The 17965-nt window shown below is 37.5% G+C and overlaps 2 protein-coding genes across 9 annotated transcripts in view; one reads left to right on the forward strand and one right to left on the reverse strand.

Annotated features, from left to right (window-relative positions):
* Positions 1–17965, forward strand: part of LOC124644581 (alpha-1,6-mannosyl-glycoprotein 2-beta-N-acetylglucosaminyltransferase-like) — a 78195-nt gene that overhangs the window by 59297 nt on the left and 933 nt on the right. For 3 of the 5 annotated variants that reach the window (XM_047184047.1, XM_047184050.1, XM_047184048.1), the window contains 7 exons: positions 7307–7450; positions 9253–9350; positions 10491–10636; positions 11334–11494; positions 12433–12567; positions 16656–16873; positions 17411–17590. In XM_047184047.1, coding sequence (XP_047040003.1) covers positions 7307–7450; positions 9253–9350; positions 10491–10636; positions 11334–11494; positions 12433–12567; positions 16656–16873; positions 17411–17590 — 1082 coding nt within the window. The remainder of the gene's footprint in view (positions 1–7306; positions 7451–9252; positions 9351–10490; positions 10637–11333; positions 11495–12432; positions 12568–16655; positions 16874–17410; positions 17591–17965) is intronic. The other 2 variants (XM_047184049.1, XM_047184051.1) reach the window with 1 other exon arrangement.
* On the reverse strand, positions 3–16456 carry LOC124644583. Of its 4 annotated transcripts, none has more exons than XM_047184056.1 (7): positions 16209–16456; positions 4815–4965; positions 2514–2615; positions 1869–2020; positions 1557–1628; positions 963–1074; positions 3–341 (listed from the first exon to the last, which is right to left on the reverse strand). In XM_047184056.1, the coding sequence occupies exons 2-7, from the start codon at positions 4845–4847 to the stop codon at positions 81–83; spliced, it is 732 nt and encodes a 243-aa protein (XP_047040012.1). In that variant the 5' UTR covers positions 4848–4965; positions 16209–16456; the 3' UTR covers positions 3–80. The 4 variants fall into 4 exon arrangements, with proteins under 4 accessions (XP_047040012.1, XP_047040009.1, XP_047040010.1 ...); XM_047184053.1 differs by lacking the exon at positions 16209–16456 and adding an exon at positions 15976–16094; XM_047184054.1 differs by lacking the exon at positions 16209–16456 and adding an exon at positions 15491–15572.

Here is a 17965-nt window from a genome sequence, read left to right on the forward strand (position 1 = left end):
CATTATTTCTAAAACTTTATTAAACTTGTAAATTACTACCTAATACAATATCACCAGCCTCCATAATACTTACCACCTTCTCACTTAAAACCGCTCAAAAACTTAGGTTTGGGCATCTTCCTTCTAGCCAGTATTAAGTCCTTGCCAGACAGTCCGGTCAAGCAGGGTCTCTTAGGAATCAGTCGAGAATCTTTGGGCTTAATACTTTGTTGTTTTTTCAACGCCTTTTTTTCCTCTTTAGTTAGGGGCTCCTTTCTGTTCGGTGAGCCTGGTCTATGCTCCATCCAGATGAGTTGGGCGTCTTCTGGAATGTTTGCTTGCAGTCTGAATCTTCGAGGGGTCTGTGAATTAAATGGAGGTCTTAATTGTGTCCGTTCAAGCTTTGAGTCAGTACGACCCAACAGGACCCAATTAACTGTACCGGTTGATTTGATGCAATATTGACATTAGCCTCATAAAAGTTATGTCAATTTTCTATCTCTAGCAGGCATACCAACCGATAGATAGGTTATTGAAGTCCGCCGATAGTCCGTAAGTAAGATTTTTTGGTCTCGTACTTCATATAGTCTTGTCCATTATCAGTGTTTTGGAAAGCACGATAAACTGTAGGTCCCGGCTGTCATTTGAACTTCTGTGGCAGTCGTTACGTGTAGTCAGAGTCCAAGAAATCTGACAACCAGTCTTACGAAAGTATATTGGGTTGCCCATGTAACTGGGTGGCGGAGGTCAGATAGGCAATCGTTCCATGTAAAACACTGGTATGCTGCTGCAGCCGGTAAAACTGGAAGCCGACTCCAACATAGTTAGGGAAAAGGCTAAACAGATGATGACATACGGGGTCACTACAGGCCCCTAAGGTGTCCATTTTCTGAACACATAGTTCTATAAAGCATTGCCAATCTAATAAACGGTAGTGGGTTCCTAAATCTATGATGGTGTATATAAAACTTCAGAGGGCTTACCAGGTACTCATTGCAGAACTCCTCAGGGGGTTCATAGTGAGGTAGCACTTCACGCGGCGGAGCCCGCGGTATTCTTGCGAACATGGTCTTTGGAAAATCTGCCTTCTGATACCTGAGGACATGTGACGTTAGTTATGAAAGGGAAAATAAAAAACACGCTTTTATAAAATATATGTAAATAGGTAAGTATTACAAGACTTTTCTAACAAATGCCAACGCAGCTATGATACCATGTTCCATCATGAAGTTTCAGTTCATATCTTCCGGCTCCATCCATCAGATTTAGTTCGACAGTACCATATTATTGTATTGTCATCAGAACTACAAACAGCTGACAATATTCATGACGCTACGATCTTTGGAAGATGGTTAAATTAGTTACCATAGATTCCATTACATAGTTACATACAGGTCGACCTAATAAAATCATGTTGAAAAGAAACAAGTGACGGACACAAATGTGAAATCTTCTGGTGTACTGGCTCTAGCAAACAGTAAGAACGCGCGTGAACATTTCTGAAATCCGTGAAACTGCAACTTTCATGCTCGAACAATTTTGTTTTAAACTCGATATTAGTACAAATAATGATTTACCATACTAAATCCCAGTGGTCTAGGTACAACGGTTTCGGATTCAAAATTTGCATCCATCGTAGTATGTCACTCCTGTAAAACAAAACAAATTCTAAAACAATTTTAGTAAATGATGCATCTGGTCTAACACCAGTCTTATCTAGGGGTATTGGGTTGCCCGGGTAACTGGGTTGAGGAGGTCAGATAGGGCAGTCGCTCCTCGTAAAACGCTGGTATTCAGCTGCATCCGGTTAGACTGGAAGCCGACCCCAACATAGTTGGGAAAAGGGTCGGGATATGATGATGCAACTAGTGACATCAAAGTCTCGTCACCTGGTCCAATTCTGTCGTATCCCCCACTGCATGCCGGTCCTGGCTTTGAACCACGTGCAGTGCGTGAGCGGCTTCCGAAACGGCAAGCCGATGCTCCGCGAGAAACGAATGAAGTCGGTCACATATAGCTTTCTTACTTCTGCGGTTATTTTCTGAAAGTTATTCATTCATTAAAAAGCTTATTTCAACAAAACTGGTTTCGAAGTTATATTGTATTCTTCATGACAAGTATAACTTGTGTCTTCTTCTTCCTGTCCTTTCCCCAATTTTATTTGGTGTCGGCGCTATATGTTTTCTGCTTCCATTCCTCCCTGTCACTCGTCATACTGACACTCACTCCCTTCTTATTCATGTCATCTTTTAGGCATACCATCCTTAGCACTCACTTATAACTAGAGAGACAGAGTATAACTTGTTTGTACGATAATGTTTTGAACAGACACCAGTACAGTCAACTTCAGGTCAGTGGTAACAGTTTTATAGGAAAATCGTACTTATTACTATTGAGTTAAGGTGCATGACAGTTACCACTGATGTGCATTCTACAGTACATCAAACTACTCCAATCTCTCAAATCCCAGTCAACATTGAACCTTATTCTAAAGAGATAAAGTTGAAAATCTATTGTGTACTCATATAACTTACTGCAATATGAGCGTAGTCGTGTATGTTGATGTCAGGCAGAGACGACGGCAGTTCCATTCGCAGCAGTCTTTTGCCATTGATTTTGTTAGCGAAAATACATCTCTGAAATACATAAAACTATTGTTTTTAAAAATGTACATATTATTACGAACTACTTTTAAAGGACAATGCTATTGTTTGTATGGAAATTGGGCTCAAGAGTTGCCCACAGTAACTGCATAGTGTATTATATTCCATAGGCTTATAATAGGTCCCAGACCGAAATATTTCGAAATCTATCCCAGGAGTCCTGAGAAAAACTGGGTTGACTCTTAACTATTACAAAAAATATGCTTACGAACTCTTAACTATTCCACTTTTATTACCTTAATTGAAATGCATTATAATATTAATCGACAAATACGAGATATTGAACGAGATTTTTTTTTTACCGACTTCAAAACTTGGAGAAGTTTCTCAGTTCGTTTGTATTCTTTTTATGTAAGTACGTGCATAACTCCGTCGTTTACCAACCGATTTAAACAATCATTTTATTGTTTGAAAGGATTTACTTTCCAAATGGTTCTTTTGTTATTCGGTCCAGGGTCTGGTGATAGAAATCTTAAAACAATAGGGAACTCTCGGAAATTGTAAGCACATATCGAATAAAAACTTGTCATTCGGGTATATGTCTCCGACACCACAAAACTGTGGAGGTTAAGACCTGACCTGACGATGGAGACAACAGTGAGACGAGGGAACTCCTCAACGGTATCTATTTACTACCTCGTGTTCGAGCTTATTTTATTCGTCTTGATAAGATTTTTCCATTGCCATTACGGATATTATATTGCATGACGCTACACGAACTTAGGACTGATTGTGGTAGATAGAGACAACCATTACCTTTAAACGTCTATTGCTGTTTTTTTTAACCTCTTAACAGTGAAACCACTAACTATCTGAATGTTATTTCAAGAAAAGAGGTTGTTAGGTTTGTGGCTGCTTAAAATAGCTTGCTAACAATGGCTGGCTAACATTTGAACCGGTTTTTCTCGGGACCTCTAGGACTGATTCCAAAAATATTTAGATTCCGTGTTAAGAGTGAAGTAAGGAACCTATTTTAACAATTTCCACTACTGGGCAAATGGCTTGGGCTTTATAAAGTGACTGTTCAAGTTTAACATTAGAACCGGTTTTTCTCGGGACCTCTGGGACCGATTTCCAAAATATTTAGATTTCGTGTTGACAGTGAAGTAAAAAACCTATTCTAACCATTCCCACTTCTGCGCAAATGGCTTGGGCTTCATAAAGTGACTGTTCAAGTTTAACATTAGAACCGGTTTTTCTCGGGACCTCTAGGACCGATTTCCAAAATATTTAGATTTCGTGTTGACAGTGAAGTAAAGAACCTATTCTAACCATTCCCACTTCTGCGCAAATGGCATGGGCTTCATAAAGTGACTGTTCAAGTTTAACATTAGAACCGGTTTTTCTCGGGACCTCTGGGACCTATTTCCAAAATATTTGGATTTCGTGTTAACAGTGCAGTAAAGAACCTATGTCGACCACTTTCACTACTGGGCAAATGGCTCAGGCTTTGTTAAGTGACTATCTATGGATAACATTTGAACCGGTTTTTTTCGGGACCTCTGGAACCGATTTCAAAAATATTTGGATTTCGTGTTCAGAGTGCACTATGGAACCAGCTGGAACTACTCCCACTGCTGGGCAAACTTTGAGCCCAGACCCTGGCATTGTCCTTTCAACCCTTCACAGCTTTGTTTACACCTGTGAGGGCTTGATAAGTATCCAGGGTTCCATATGTAAGATATTTTACCATAAATGTTACACAGTTGCGCGAATCCACTGTTGCAGTTTCGCGGACATTTTGTATCCTCACACATTTGGTTCGTACAAATATTGTCGAGAAGCTATACATGAAAAAAAAAAAAAACTCAACTCTACAGCTTTTGCGGGAGGCGTCAAAATGTCTCAACTTCAGTATTGGGAAATTGACATAGTGTGTGCTAAGTATGAATGTAGATGGATGGAGAGGAAGAGGGAGACCAAAGAAAAGATGGATGGATTGCCTGAAAGAAGACATGAATAGGAAGGGAGCGAGTGTCAGTATGACGAGTGACAGGGGAAAATGGAAGAGAATGACATATTGCGCCGACCCCAAATAAAATTGGGAGCAGGGCAGGAAGAAGAAGAAGAAGAGTATTGCGAAATTAACTTAAGCACTCCTCTTCTTGTACCTACTTCATTCTAAGTCCTGTACTACGTTGTACAAAATGAAATATTAACAGTGATACGCACCCTATACTGCGGCAAGCCGACGACGTTCACCATCCACTTGGCGACATCGGTCTCCGTCCACTTGAACGCGTCAGGGTAGTCCAAGCTGTCCACCACGGCAGCACTCAGCTCATACAGTGTCAAGGGCGATATTAGACATTGTCGCAGCTTACTGGAAGTTTTCAAAACAATTGCTTACTACGAGGGAAATTTTACCCTACCGTAAAGGCTCCAAAAATATTGAATTTGAAAATCTACGATTTGAAAATCCTTTCACTGTTGGAAAGCTCTTCGGTTATATTGTGTACGGTCGAAAGTCCAGACGAAACGCGAGTGAAACCACAAGAAACAGTGTGTAGTTATTAGAAAGACAGATAAAGTGGACTGAAGAGGACGTTAGATTTTCATCAAAACTTCCGCATCATTTTAGGAAAAGTTGGAAACATAATTCATCATTTCGATCGAAGATCCATAATTTAGAATTATCGTCTATTTATTTATAAATGCGAAAGCATCTCTGCCCTGCTGTTTCACGCCAAAACGACTGACCTGTTTTAATAAATTAAGCATCCTAAGAAAGGACATAGACCAGTAGCAGTTGTGACCCTTCGTGACCAAATTGAAGACGCTCAAGAAACGAGTACAGAGAGAAAGAGGTATAGAACTTCGCGATGGTAACATAAGTAACCTCCTTACATAGGAACGGGCTTTATTCCGGCAGTCATGACCATGATCTTGGGCTCTGGTATCGCCACGGACAAGGCGCGGCGTGGAATCTTTATTCTCTTCGGTCGACGCCTCGCTGGTAAATCGGATTTCGTCCGGCACTAGAAGACGAACATTTTTATCATCATTTTGGGGACGGCTTCTCAAACCAGATTCGGCTAAGATTTAAACGCAATCACATCTCTACAATATTTGTATGTTTTGAAAATTTTGTATAGCAACGGTTCTGGAATCCGAACGGATAGAATTGTGTTGCTGGGGAGTTTGGTTCTACTACTTCTTCTTCCTAGCAAAAACACGTAGGAAGTAGAGACGGGCTGCCTTCAAAAAGTGCTGATTTTCTGCCTTCTTAGAATAAATAACTTTAGTCTTTTATATTTATTTGGGTAGCCCCTTGATTAGACTGACAGACAAAATTCCTGTCTTCTAACTTCTCGTAACGACTGCCAAAGATGTACAAATGATGAATTCGTCATGACAAGATGGTCACCCATCCACGGAGCACGCTAAGCATTGTTTAACCTTATGATCAATTGACCCGTATGGTTGTAACTCAACTCTTGAGCCTATCAAATGAATGGTCACACATCCATGGACGCATTTATGGTTTTGAAAGGAAAAACTATCAACTTTGGTTAAACACGCTTTTATTAGGTCGACCTGTACCTATGTAACTATGTAATGACATCTAAGATAACTAATTTAAACATCTTCCAAGGATCGTGGCGTCATGAAAATTGTAACCTGTATGTAGTTCTGATGACAATACAATAATATGGTACTGACGAACTGATCTGATGATGGAGCCGGGAGATATGAACTGGAACTTCATGATGGAACATCGTATCATAGCTGTGTTTAGACTTTATAGAAGACTTGTATTGAATTTTATATGTATTTACAATAGTGGGTTTTTCTATATAGTGTTTTACAAACTATTAATTTATTTGAATTGAGATTACGTATACGTAAAATATTTTAAAGGTTACGTCAAGTTACGCGTAACTCTAATACGAAAACTTACGATTATTAAACTGGTTTCTTCGTCTTCTTCCATCATTTTGTTTTGACGAAATAATAATAAAAATAAAGATTTCTAAATAATAACGTTGCTTTGAAATAATTGTATTGATTTGATTATTTGATTTGACAGATTTGTCAGTTTGATAAGTCAGGGTTTTTTTATAAAGAGGTTTGGGAAAAAGTTTTTCGTTGTGGTCACGAACGTCTTTAGATTTTATCTCCCGTATTTTTACATATCTGCCACCATGTGACACATACTATGCACATATTATACGATAATGTTTCTTATTATATTGTTTGTCGATAGTTATTATACAGAATTATAGATAGCAAATAGTTACCAATCATCCTACTTTTTTACATCTAAAGAGTTTCTTTGTTTGTACGCGCTTATTTCAGGAACTTCTGGACCAATTAAAAAATCTTTGTATATTTTATCCAAATGCGCGGAATAAATCCTACGGGACGTTGGACAGTTGGAAGTTATTTAACTTCATACAAACGAGCTCCTCTCTTTAATAAACTAACTTCTACCTCCTGCCGCTCCTTTAAATAATCATCATCATCATCCTCCGAGCCTTTTTCCCAACTATGTTGGGGTCGGCTTCCAGTCTAATCCGGATGTAGCTGAGTACCAGTGCTTTACAAGAAGCGACTGCCTATCTGACCTCCTCACCCCAGTTACCCGGGCAACCCAATACACCTTGGTTAGACTGGTGTCAGACTTACTGGCTTTAAATAATAAGAACGTCTATTACTTGCAGGTTCACACTCGGCTAACGTACCTCCGTCACCTCATAGTCTCGTTGGCTCAAGCGAAGGAGATCGACAGAACTCTTCTCATATTCTCACACGATTATTATGACGAGGAGATTAATAATCTAGTGAGAAGCATCGACTTTACTAAGGTATGTGTTGTGTATGATCGATCGGGATTGTTTTGGGTTCCTCTAGTTACTTGGCGCTTCAAAACACTGCCGTCCGAATTAAGAAACTCCTCTTTATTGGAAAGTAGTTTAAAAAATAATTTACTTTTAGTGCACAGTCAACTTCAGGTCAGTGGTAACAGTTTTATAGGAAAATCGTACTTATTACTATTGAGTTAAGGTGCATGACAGTTACCACTACTGTGCAGTCTACTGTACACACAACTATTACATTCAAGACTATTTCCACACTAAAGTTTTAAAGGCGATTTGTCTGTGTGTGTGTATGTTAGTTTTAGACGCGTGTTTAGGCCGCAAGGATTTTGAAGAAACTTGTCAATAACGCATATAAGTTACTATTGGTGCGAGAAGCAATTTCGTTAAGAAATGGATGTAACCGCTAGTGGGAACTAGTAGTCCAATAAGAAACACATAGATTCTATATTATGTCAATTATCTCAATAGATAAAAAAAAACCGGCCAAGTGCGAATCCGACTCGCGCACGAAGGGTTCCGTACCAGAGCAAAAATGAGCAAAAAAATCACGTTTGTTGTATGGGAGCCCCCTAAAATATTTATTCTATTCTAGTGTTCAGTATTTGTTATTATAACGGCAACAAAAATACATCATCTGTGAAAATTGCAACCCTCTAACTATGACGGTTCATGAGATACAGCCTGGTGACAGACGGACGGACGGACAGAGGAGCGAAAACGATAGGGTTACGTTTTACCTTTTGGGTACGGAACCCTAAATATTGTAACCCTATAACTTCGGCCGTTCAGAGAATGCGTTCCTGACACCTATCAGTTAGTCACGACTAGTGATGGGCACAACATAACACTGAGTTCGTTACCGTTCCTTCAAAATGAACCGCCGCATTATTTTAAGATTATTTTCGTTTTAAATTGGCGGAATCATTTGTTTTATATTTTAGTTATTTAAGTGGAAACCAAAAAAAGGTAATATTCATATAATAAAATTGTTTTATTTATTCTTTGTTACAAGTACATTGAATTGAATGTGCGAACAGAATATTAATCAGACTCCGATTTGCTTGAGGAGGTGGTGTCTTCATCATCATCTTCGCCTACATGTATAATTATATTATTATCAATAACAGAATCAATCCTGATATCTCGGTCTAACAAAAGCCGGGTAATCAAATAAAAACAGATCGAAAACACTTGAAAAACGTGGTCTATGCGCACGAAACGACAACGGACGACTGTTTTAGCGTCACAAAATGGCGGCCCATAACGCCATTTGGGGTTACCATTTTTAATCTAAGTATAAAAATGCGGTTTGGTCATAGTTTTATTTTTATTTTTCATAAAAGTTATAATTAAGTCTTATAGTCCATTATTTTCCAATTCTTAAAAAGAAAATCAAAACGTATTATTTTATATTATAACTGTATAAGAACAGATTACGATACTTGCCTGTTATTTTTAGCACAGCACTACAAAATATAAACCGCTGACATAACCTTGTAATAGCGCAGTATAGATTTAGAAAAATATTGTTTACCAAGTTATTTGACACTCAGTTTGGCACAAAATTATAACATTCATTGATTATTGATATAATAATGTTGTTTTAATGCTCCTCAATTGTTAAAACGGTAAACAACCAGCAAAAATATTTTTATCGTAACTGCAACGCCATTGCAAAGTTACGTCGTCAGTTCAATCGCGACGTGTCAGGAACGCATTCTCTGAATGGCCGAACTATAATTATTAAAATGAGGATATAAGTAAAATATTGAGTGTAATGTTCGCAGGTAATGCAGATATTCTACCCGTACTCGATACAGACGCACCCGCACGAGTTCCCGGGCATGGACCCCAACGACTGTCCCCGAGACACCAAGTTTGAACAGTAAGCTATCTATCTACATATAATAAACATTTTCAATATGAATCCCTACTAATATTATAAATGCGAAAGTAACTCTGTCGGTCTGTCTGTCTGTTACGCTTTAACGTCTAAACCACTGAACTGATTTTAATAAAATTTGGTAAAGAGATAGAGTTGACCTTGAAAAAGAACACACGATAGTTTTTATTCCGGACTTTTGAAGAATTCTCTTGAAAACGCGATATAACCGAATTCTACGCGGGCGAAGCCGCGGGCGGAAGCTAGTATAAATATATTAATAAAATCTTACCTCCGTGATCAATTCAAAAATTCTTTATCTTTTGAACTATGTAGGATAATGAATGTTTTAGAAACAGATTGAATCCTAGAGATATCGATATTGTTAGCTTCACTAGCGTTCCGACTGTTCATTAATTTTGGATGAAAATTGTCAATAATACCGTTCTTTTTATTACAGCTGTTACCTAAAGGTGTTTTGTTCCTTTTTTTTGTTATTAGCTTTAAGTTTTTAAAGAGTTCCTTCCAAGTACAGCCACACTTTGTTTGAAAATACAAATCTGGCAAGATCTGCCACCCGCCCAATTCTTAATGGAGGCATGCGTTTAGTGGGCCGCATAAAAGGCCTACGACGGAACACGACGGTGTTTAGTCAGTAAGAATCTGACACTCCCTCACCGCTGCTAACCCACAGCGGGAGGGGTCATTTGATGATCTTTGACGTCGTTAAAAAAAAGGCATGCGTTTAGTTCACTTCAAAATTAATGGTGGCTCGTGCCTAATTTTTTAGTTTTTTTTTAGTATTGTATGTAGTGTACATATTTATATATACACATATATATTATTATTAACTTATTTGTGTATTTTAATATATGTAGGTTTATGTCTCATACTAGTTTTTCGGTTCTGTTTGCACCTACCAACACTTTCTCTCCGCCACCCAAAGGTAGACTGGTAGAGAACGCCTTAGGCGTTATGTCCGCCATTGTACTATATGTGCAAGAAGTATTAAATAAATAAATAAATAAATAAATAATTTCCGAACATATATTACACTGACCAGTATATTTCAGAACGATTCGCCAGTAGGTATGACAGGCCAGTATTTTCCTGTTTACTAATAAGTGACGTCACATATTCCAGGGCAGTTAAACTAGAATGCAACAACGCGTTATACCCGGACTTGCACGGGCACTACCGCGAGGCGAAGTACACGCAGACTAAACACCACTGGTGGTGGAAGGCCAATAGGATATTCAACCAGCTGCAGTGCACTGCTGGACATACAGGTGAATATAAAGGGCTTTGAATATTCTAGAACTTTTTAAACATAAACCGTCTTACCACAAAAACTTTTTAACTTCAGTTTAAGACTTGTCCAAAAAAAATGTCAAATTATGACGTTGACATATGGTTCATTTTGGAGCCACATTTTTTTTAGACAAGTGTAAAACGTAACGTAAGTGTAAAGTTAAAGTTTTTGTAGTAAGACCGTAAATTTTTACTTAGGCCCAAGAACAAAAACGTCCGCTTTTCTTACCGCAACTGTTTGCTTTGAAAATTCAAGAAAATATTAAACAGTATTTTTAAGAAAACTGACCCAATGTTGTCAGTAATGTCTAAAAGGTAGACCCAATTTATTTGTTATCTTGTATGGTACCTACTTTTATGTGTTCGCTTCAAACTGGGGTGTTTTTGGTCGGTTTTTTTATCTCACTTATTTCATCTAGCATAAACGCGCTACGCATTTCAAGGGGCATAAAACTTTCGAGCGGTTTTTAACGTTATTTTGATACATATAACGGTTGGCTATTATTTGCCGTCAAAATCGCCTGTATGAACCGGGCGAAGTCTCTTAGTTTCAGCGCTCTGAAAATGGGCCTATTTAAAAATTCTGTTTTGTGTATTTCTTTCTTTATTTACTCTTTCATTTCTTGCGCTTTGGCGATTTCTGCTGTATTAAACAATCTGTTTTCCAATTCCCAGGTTATGTGCTCTTCTTAGAGGAAGATCACTACGTAGCGGAAGACTTTCTGCACATCCTCTCTCTGCTGAAGTCCACGGCAGACAAGAGCTGTCCTCAATGTGAGATACTGTCCCTGGGTACCTATCTCAAGACCTACCAGTACCATGTCAATGGTGATAAGGTTAGTACCAACGTTACCATAATAAGGCCCGGTTGTTCGTAAGTTACGGTAAAGTTAAAGTTAAAATTTGACCGATGTCAATTTTGACCACGGTTAATTTGACGTTTTTATTATGAAATTTTTACGTTCGTAAAACTTACTGGTACTTCAAGAACGCTTTTTGAATTTAAACCCTGTTAATTTTACTGTAACTAGAATTTAACCCTAACCTTGATGTAACCGAGCTTCGAACAACCGGGCCTAAAAACGTCAAATTAACCGTGGTCAAAATTGACATCGGTCAAATTCTAACTTTAACTTTACCGTAAGGTACGAACAACCGGGCCTTGAACTAATTAAAATATGTATTGTCAAATTGTCAGCTGTCAAGTGCACATAATACGCGGTGACACTGTACCCAGTAAGCTATACTTCTTTTTCGACACGAATATTTTCCAGAAATCGTTTTCCATGCTTTAAAATAATATAGATTTTTTAATTCATTTTTTAAATAAATATTAATTGTAAATAAGCTAAATAAATAAAAAATAAGATACTTAATCGACAAAATTCGTAAAGAGAAGCGGCCAACTTGTAATAAACTGATAATCCTGATTCCATTTTCTTTGACAATCTATTCGATAAAAGAAAAGAATCGATTGAATTTCGCAAGCTTACATCACTATTATCTTATCGCGAAAGAAGTTTAGTTATATTTTATGTTGCCATTTAAAATCATCACTAAAATCACCAGCACATACCGCCGACTAGCACGATGGCTGGCTGACAGTTTATTTTGAGTACAGTAGACTGCACATCAGTGGTAACTGTCATGCACCTTAACTCAATAGTAATAAGTACGATTTTCCTATAAAACTGTTGAACCAACCACTGACCTGAAGTTGACTGTACATTCGTAAACATAATATATGTCATTTGTCCATATTAACATTGAACAGAGGAAGAAGAACCTAAATCTGAACTACATCCAGCAAGTAAAGGCCGCCAACGAAGAGAGACGGAAGAAACGAACCGAAAACCTACCAACATGGAACTTTCAAGTGTACCCCAACCTATACTCGGCTACACAAAAGGTTTTACTTTACTTTATACTTACTGATTACGGTGGATTTCAATAACCGATCTAATTACGTAATTTATATGAAGCTAGTGTCAAAGTTCTATCTCTAATTGTGGAACGATGGATGGATTCGTTGGTTACTGAAATCTGCAGATAGAAGATTGACTGTTAGACCCGGCGTCAATGAGGGCTACCGCGTATGAAATAGCCGCTAGAGGCGCTTGTGTAGCGTGATGTCTACGAAACGTCAAATGCCACTGTTTGTTTACGCGCGAGGGTTTATATTTCTAATTAAATTAATATTGTGAATATTTAACAATACTTTAGATTAATTTTGGCAAATACAGATCAGGGTTCTATAAATGTCAGTGCTTTGACACACTATAATCTTTCGGAAACTTATGTTCGCATTTCTTTTTCGAGCAAAACGGCACTGCGCAACACTGTGGCATCGCCAATACGTTCACACTATAGTTCTATTGTATTACATATGATATAAGTTTTAGCGCGCATAATACGAACTTTGATTGCCATAGTTTTAGACCTCACGCTACAGTTGCGCCATCTGGTGAAACAAAAAACGGTAGCCTCCATTGAAGGCACTTTTAGGCGACGGATAAATAATGAAACTTATTATTTAGGCCTATTTTCACTAATCAGAGAAACGCCTCATTGAAGGAATTAACTGTTTATTATAAATTGTAAACCTATTTGAGACTTCTATTCCTAAAACAATTTATTCCCAATAGAAGTTCGGATAGAAAAGTTACACGAAAATTTTGTAGTAAAAAAAGAAAAACGGCTGTTGGTGATTGGCTTTTAATAGTATGTAAATAAAATTGAGATTTTCAAACAGTTTTTTAGTATTGAAACCAAAAAAATTGTATCGCCAACTTTGAATTTTCAACTTTATTTCCATATCCACGAAGTTTTACATATTTTTATTCGTCGCCTGAAAGTGCCAAAACGTCGAGCCTTACGCCCTTTATGAAGCTTATTCTTCGTACTAATGCGTACTGTATGAAACTTATTGGCATGCCAGCTTTGTACAAAAACCTTAAGAAACAGGCTACATGGAATGTTGTATATAGGAACTGTATTTAAGTATATGTAGCTATGTAGTAATACTATTTTAATTAACTTTTCACTGCCAAACAATACTGGTCTAATTTCAGACATTAACAGCCAGTTTCTTCATCAAAAGTTAAAGCCAAAGTAAAAGTCAAAGTAATGACTAAAGTTAAAGTAACGGTTAAATTCAATTTTTCTATGAATTTTGCTGTCACTTTAGCCTTGAAAAAACAAATTTGACCGTTACTTTAACTTTAGACATTACTTTAACTTTAACTTTTGATGAAAAAACTGGCCGTTAGACAGATGGTATTAAAGTTTTAAAGAAATGGTCTCCAATTTAATGTTTGTACTTTGTATGGCAGTTAGAAAATTAATTTTGTTACTGTTGGTTTTTATACACTCTTTTGCAAAAAAAGCGGGCACCTATGCGAAATCATAGTTTTGAGGACAACGATAGGTGCCCGCTTTTTTTGCAAAAGAGTTTATTAGCTTGTACAAAGTATAATTCTGTATATTTAAAAGCTTTTTATATTTTAATGCATCTTTATAGACTGTATTTTCTTAAATTTGCGGTTCAAATAAAACGTTTTGACTGAAAATGAGCAAGTGCAAATAATATTATGACTATACTGCATTTGAGTAGTCAATTAAAGTAAAAATACATGTTAAACAAATAACCTACTGCTTAAAACAATGATTTAAATTATTTATCAATTTTTATTATCGTATTTACATTGATTTTTAGACCCACTTCACTTTCAAACTAAGTTATCAAATATGATTGTTTGTGCCTGTTCAAATCGAGTACAGGGCTTCCTATGTACAAAAATAATTGGTCACATTTCGGTTCTTTGCTGAAAATGAGTCAGCAAAAAATCGGCCGCTGACTTTACGTTTTGTTTGAACTATTTCTATTACAAAAAGGCTAAATATAGCCTCGCTTTTTAGCTTTTAGCATGAGGTGGTGGTTGAAGCCAGCATGTACTGTACCTATTTACATTACTTTAAAATAAAAATACTGTATCTACATAGTTTTCTAACACCTTAAGGTGCGTCTTGAATGCTAGCTGAGGACCGCACATGCCGCGACTGCATGAAGTCGGCCGCAGCTACACAAAAGGTTTGTATGTATTTATATGAAACCGTTTTGGATCGAAGCGAAGTATGTGCGGTCGGCAGTTGCAGTCAGCAGCCAGCATTCAAAACGTACCTTACGCTTAGATAAATAAACTGACTTAACCATACCAAAATCATTGATATACAAAAACCCAACATGCACAGTCTCGAATAAAAGTAACGCTCGAAAGTGTCCCCGAACACTAATTCTGTCTCTTTCTGTAAGGTACAAGCACACGTTATTGCAAGTTCAACTTTACGCGAATTGTTTAAAGTCGTTTTTACAACGCACTGTAGTTAAAGCAATTAAATGTTAAGACCGAAGTGGTCGGCTAGGACAAAGCAAATGAGCGCACAATTTTGAATGTTGCGCTCATTTGGTGAGGTCGTTTTGGGATGTTGAGTGTGCATCTTGGGTTTTTTTGTAAATCAATGACCGAAATCCTGTATAGCTATGTAATCTCACGAAAGCGGGTGAGTCACACTTGTGTGTGTAAATACATACACATTGTGTTTGTATTCGTGAGCTCGGGAGCGCTCAGTAGTGGTTGAGTCGCCTAGTTTTGAAATTGCCTAAGCATGTACTTGCATACTTACTTATATTTGTATTATTTGAATCCGCTAAAATGCAAGCTATGTTGTTTAAATTAAAACAGGGCTATCTGTTTTAATTTAGACATTCTATTGTAGAGTTTCAGTTGTTCTTTAGAAAAAGTCATTTACCGGATTATAGTTAGTTTACTTACCAGCGTTGCTAGACAGTCCCGATTTTTTATCAATGAAAGCGTAAACGAGTGTCACAGACGACAAAGTAGAAATCTGAAAAAGTCCTTTCATTTAAGTCCCGATTTCCTTTCATTATTTTTGGAAGCCGCACCCCGAATCCCTACTACCTCCCTACTACCTACTACCGTCTGTCTGTTACGCTTTCACGTCTAAACCACTGAACTGATTTTAATAAAATTTGGTACAGAGATAGAGTTGACCCTGAGAAAGGACACAGGATAGTTTTCATTCTGGACTTTTGAAGAATTCTCTTTGAAACGCGATATAACCGAACTCTACTCTATTTAATAATATACCTATCTAAATTTTTTATATTTTTGTGTCCAAAGTAATTAATCCGGCCTTATGTCTCCATCAGCGATTGCGAAAAAAATTGCTTTTTTTCGCTTTAAGGTTCTAAAATCTCGATTTGGCATTAAAAAAATCTCTAAACACTATTACTTACCGACCAAATGAAAGTATGTACCGATTTCTTCGTTTCAAATAAGTAGGTACCTACACCTTGTATTACTTATATCTTCTACTAAAGGTATTTATATTCAATTGCCTTGCATTTAACTTGCATGATAGCTGTAATATTGTAAATATGCTATTATACCTGTGTATGTATTTCTTTATTGAGTTAATGCTAATAAGTAGTTTATTAATGTAAATATGTAGTTTCTTATAGTTACTTACTTTTTTATAATAAGGTGGGATTACATTCGCAATACCTATTTAAAATAATGAACCTCGTTATCTCGACCCTGAAAGAATTCACAAAAGCTCTGAATCTGATCGCATTATATCATACGACGAAATATTTGAGAACCCTAAGAATATCTGAAGCTGCAAATTATTTACTAAACATTTGTTAATGAAACAATAAGTCGTACTTTCATAGAACAAACAGAATTTTCGCAAATGCAAATCCACCATTAATTCATAATTCTATTAACTGTCAAAGTCACCGCTAAGATTGACATTTCACATCAGTCAAAACTCCCGCCATAATTTGACACTTTTTTTTTTAATTTATTCTTGGCCATAGAATAATTTGACACATTAAAAAAATGTTGCCACTCCAGACATTTAAGAAAGCTACTAAATTATAAAAAGTATTAATTGAAAAAATAACGATTTTAGGTGGAAATAACGCCGTGGCATTCTAGTATGCACAACATGGGTTTTGCCTTCAATAGAACGGTTTGGGGACACATAATGGCGCTGCAGAGTCAGTTCTGCGCGTACGATGACTACAACTGGGACTATTCGCTGTTACATCTGTCACAGAACATGCCAGGGAGGGAAAAGTTTAAGGTCATCGTGTGTAAGGGGCCACGGGTGTTTCATATAGGAGAATGGTAAGTAGTAAATAGGAGTATTTTATTCTTTGTTTGTTTCTTTAATTTCATAATTTCAGTAAACTTTCTTCAGTAAACTATTTGTATTTGTTTAAATGACGGGCTTCCGCATCAGTCCTTTTAATGCCCCACTGCTGGGCTGCAGCCTCCTCTCGCACTGCGAAGGATTGAGCGTAAATCACCACGTTTGCTCAATTCGCGTTGGTGATTTCAGACTCCATAATCCAATTTTCCATCACTTTTAATCAACTATTTGTATCTAAGATATACTTAGAAAGTACAAACAAACTTAGAAAAGTTTCATTGGTATATGTCTGACCCGAAATCAAACCCATACTCATACTTGAGATAAAGATAAAGATATATTTATTTTGCAAATATGGGTACAAAGTAAATGGTGTTATAAAATAAACAAGTTCTGCCATATTTTGCCATTCGGCGTGCAAACATTTACAAGAGTTGAGAGGTTGGTGCTTTACCCGCTAGGCCACCACGACTTCTTAAGTGAGCATTTTATTAAATACATTTATCTTCCAGCGGTTTCCACCACAAGAAATCGAACTGCAACGCGTCGACAGTGATCAGTAAAGTACAGAAGCTACTGCAGAACGCCAAGCCGTACCTGTTCCCGACGCGAGTCAGCGCGACCGTCACCGCCGGCGGCGCCAAGCATAACAAGAAGCTCGTCAAGGGAAACGGCGGATGGGGGGATATTAGGTAACAATATCAATTAAACCTGTTGTATCATCATCCTCCGCGCCTTTTCCCAACTATGTTGGGGTCGGCTTCCAGTCTAACCGGATGCAGCTGAGTACCAGTGCTTTACAAGAAGCGACTGCTTATCTGACCTCCTCAACCCAGTTAGCCGGGCAACCGGATACCCCTTGATTAGACTGGTGTCAGACTTACTGGCTTCTGACTACCCGTGACGACTGTCAAGGATGTTCAATGACAGCCGGGACCTACAGTTTACCGTGTCATCCGAAACACAGTCATTGGTGTCTAAGGTATACTTAGAAAGTACATACAAACTTAGAAAAGTTGCATTGGTACTTGCCTGACCTGGAATCGAACCCGCGCCCTCATACTCGA

The sequence above is a fragment of the Helicoverpa zea genome, chromosome 30, assembly GCF_022581195.2.
Source record: "Helicoverpa zea isolate HzStark_Cry1AcR chromosome 30, ilHelZeax1.1, whole genome shotgun sequence".
Classification (NCBI taxonomy): domain Eukaryota; kingdom Metazoa; phylum Arthropoda; class Insecta; order Lepidoptera; family Noctuidae; genus Helicoverpa; species Helicoverpa zea.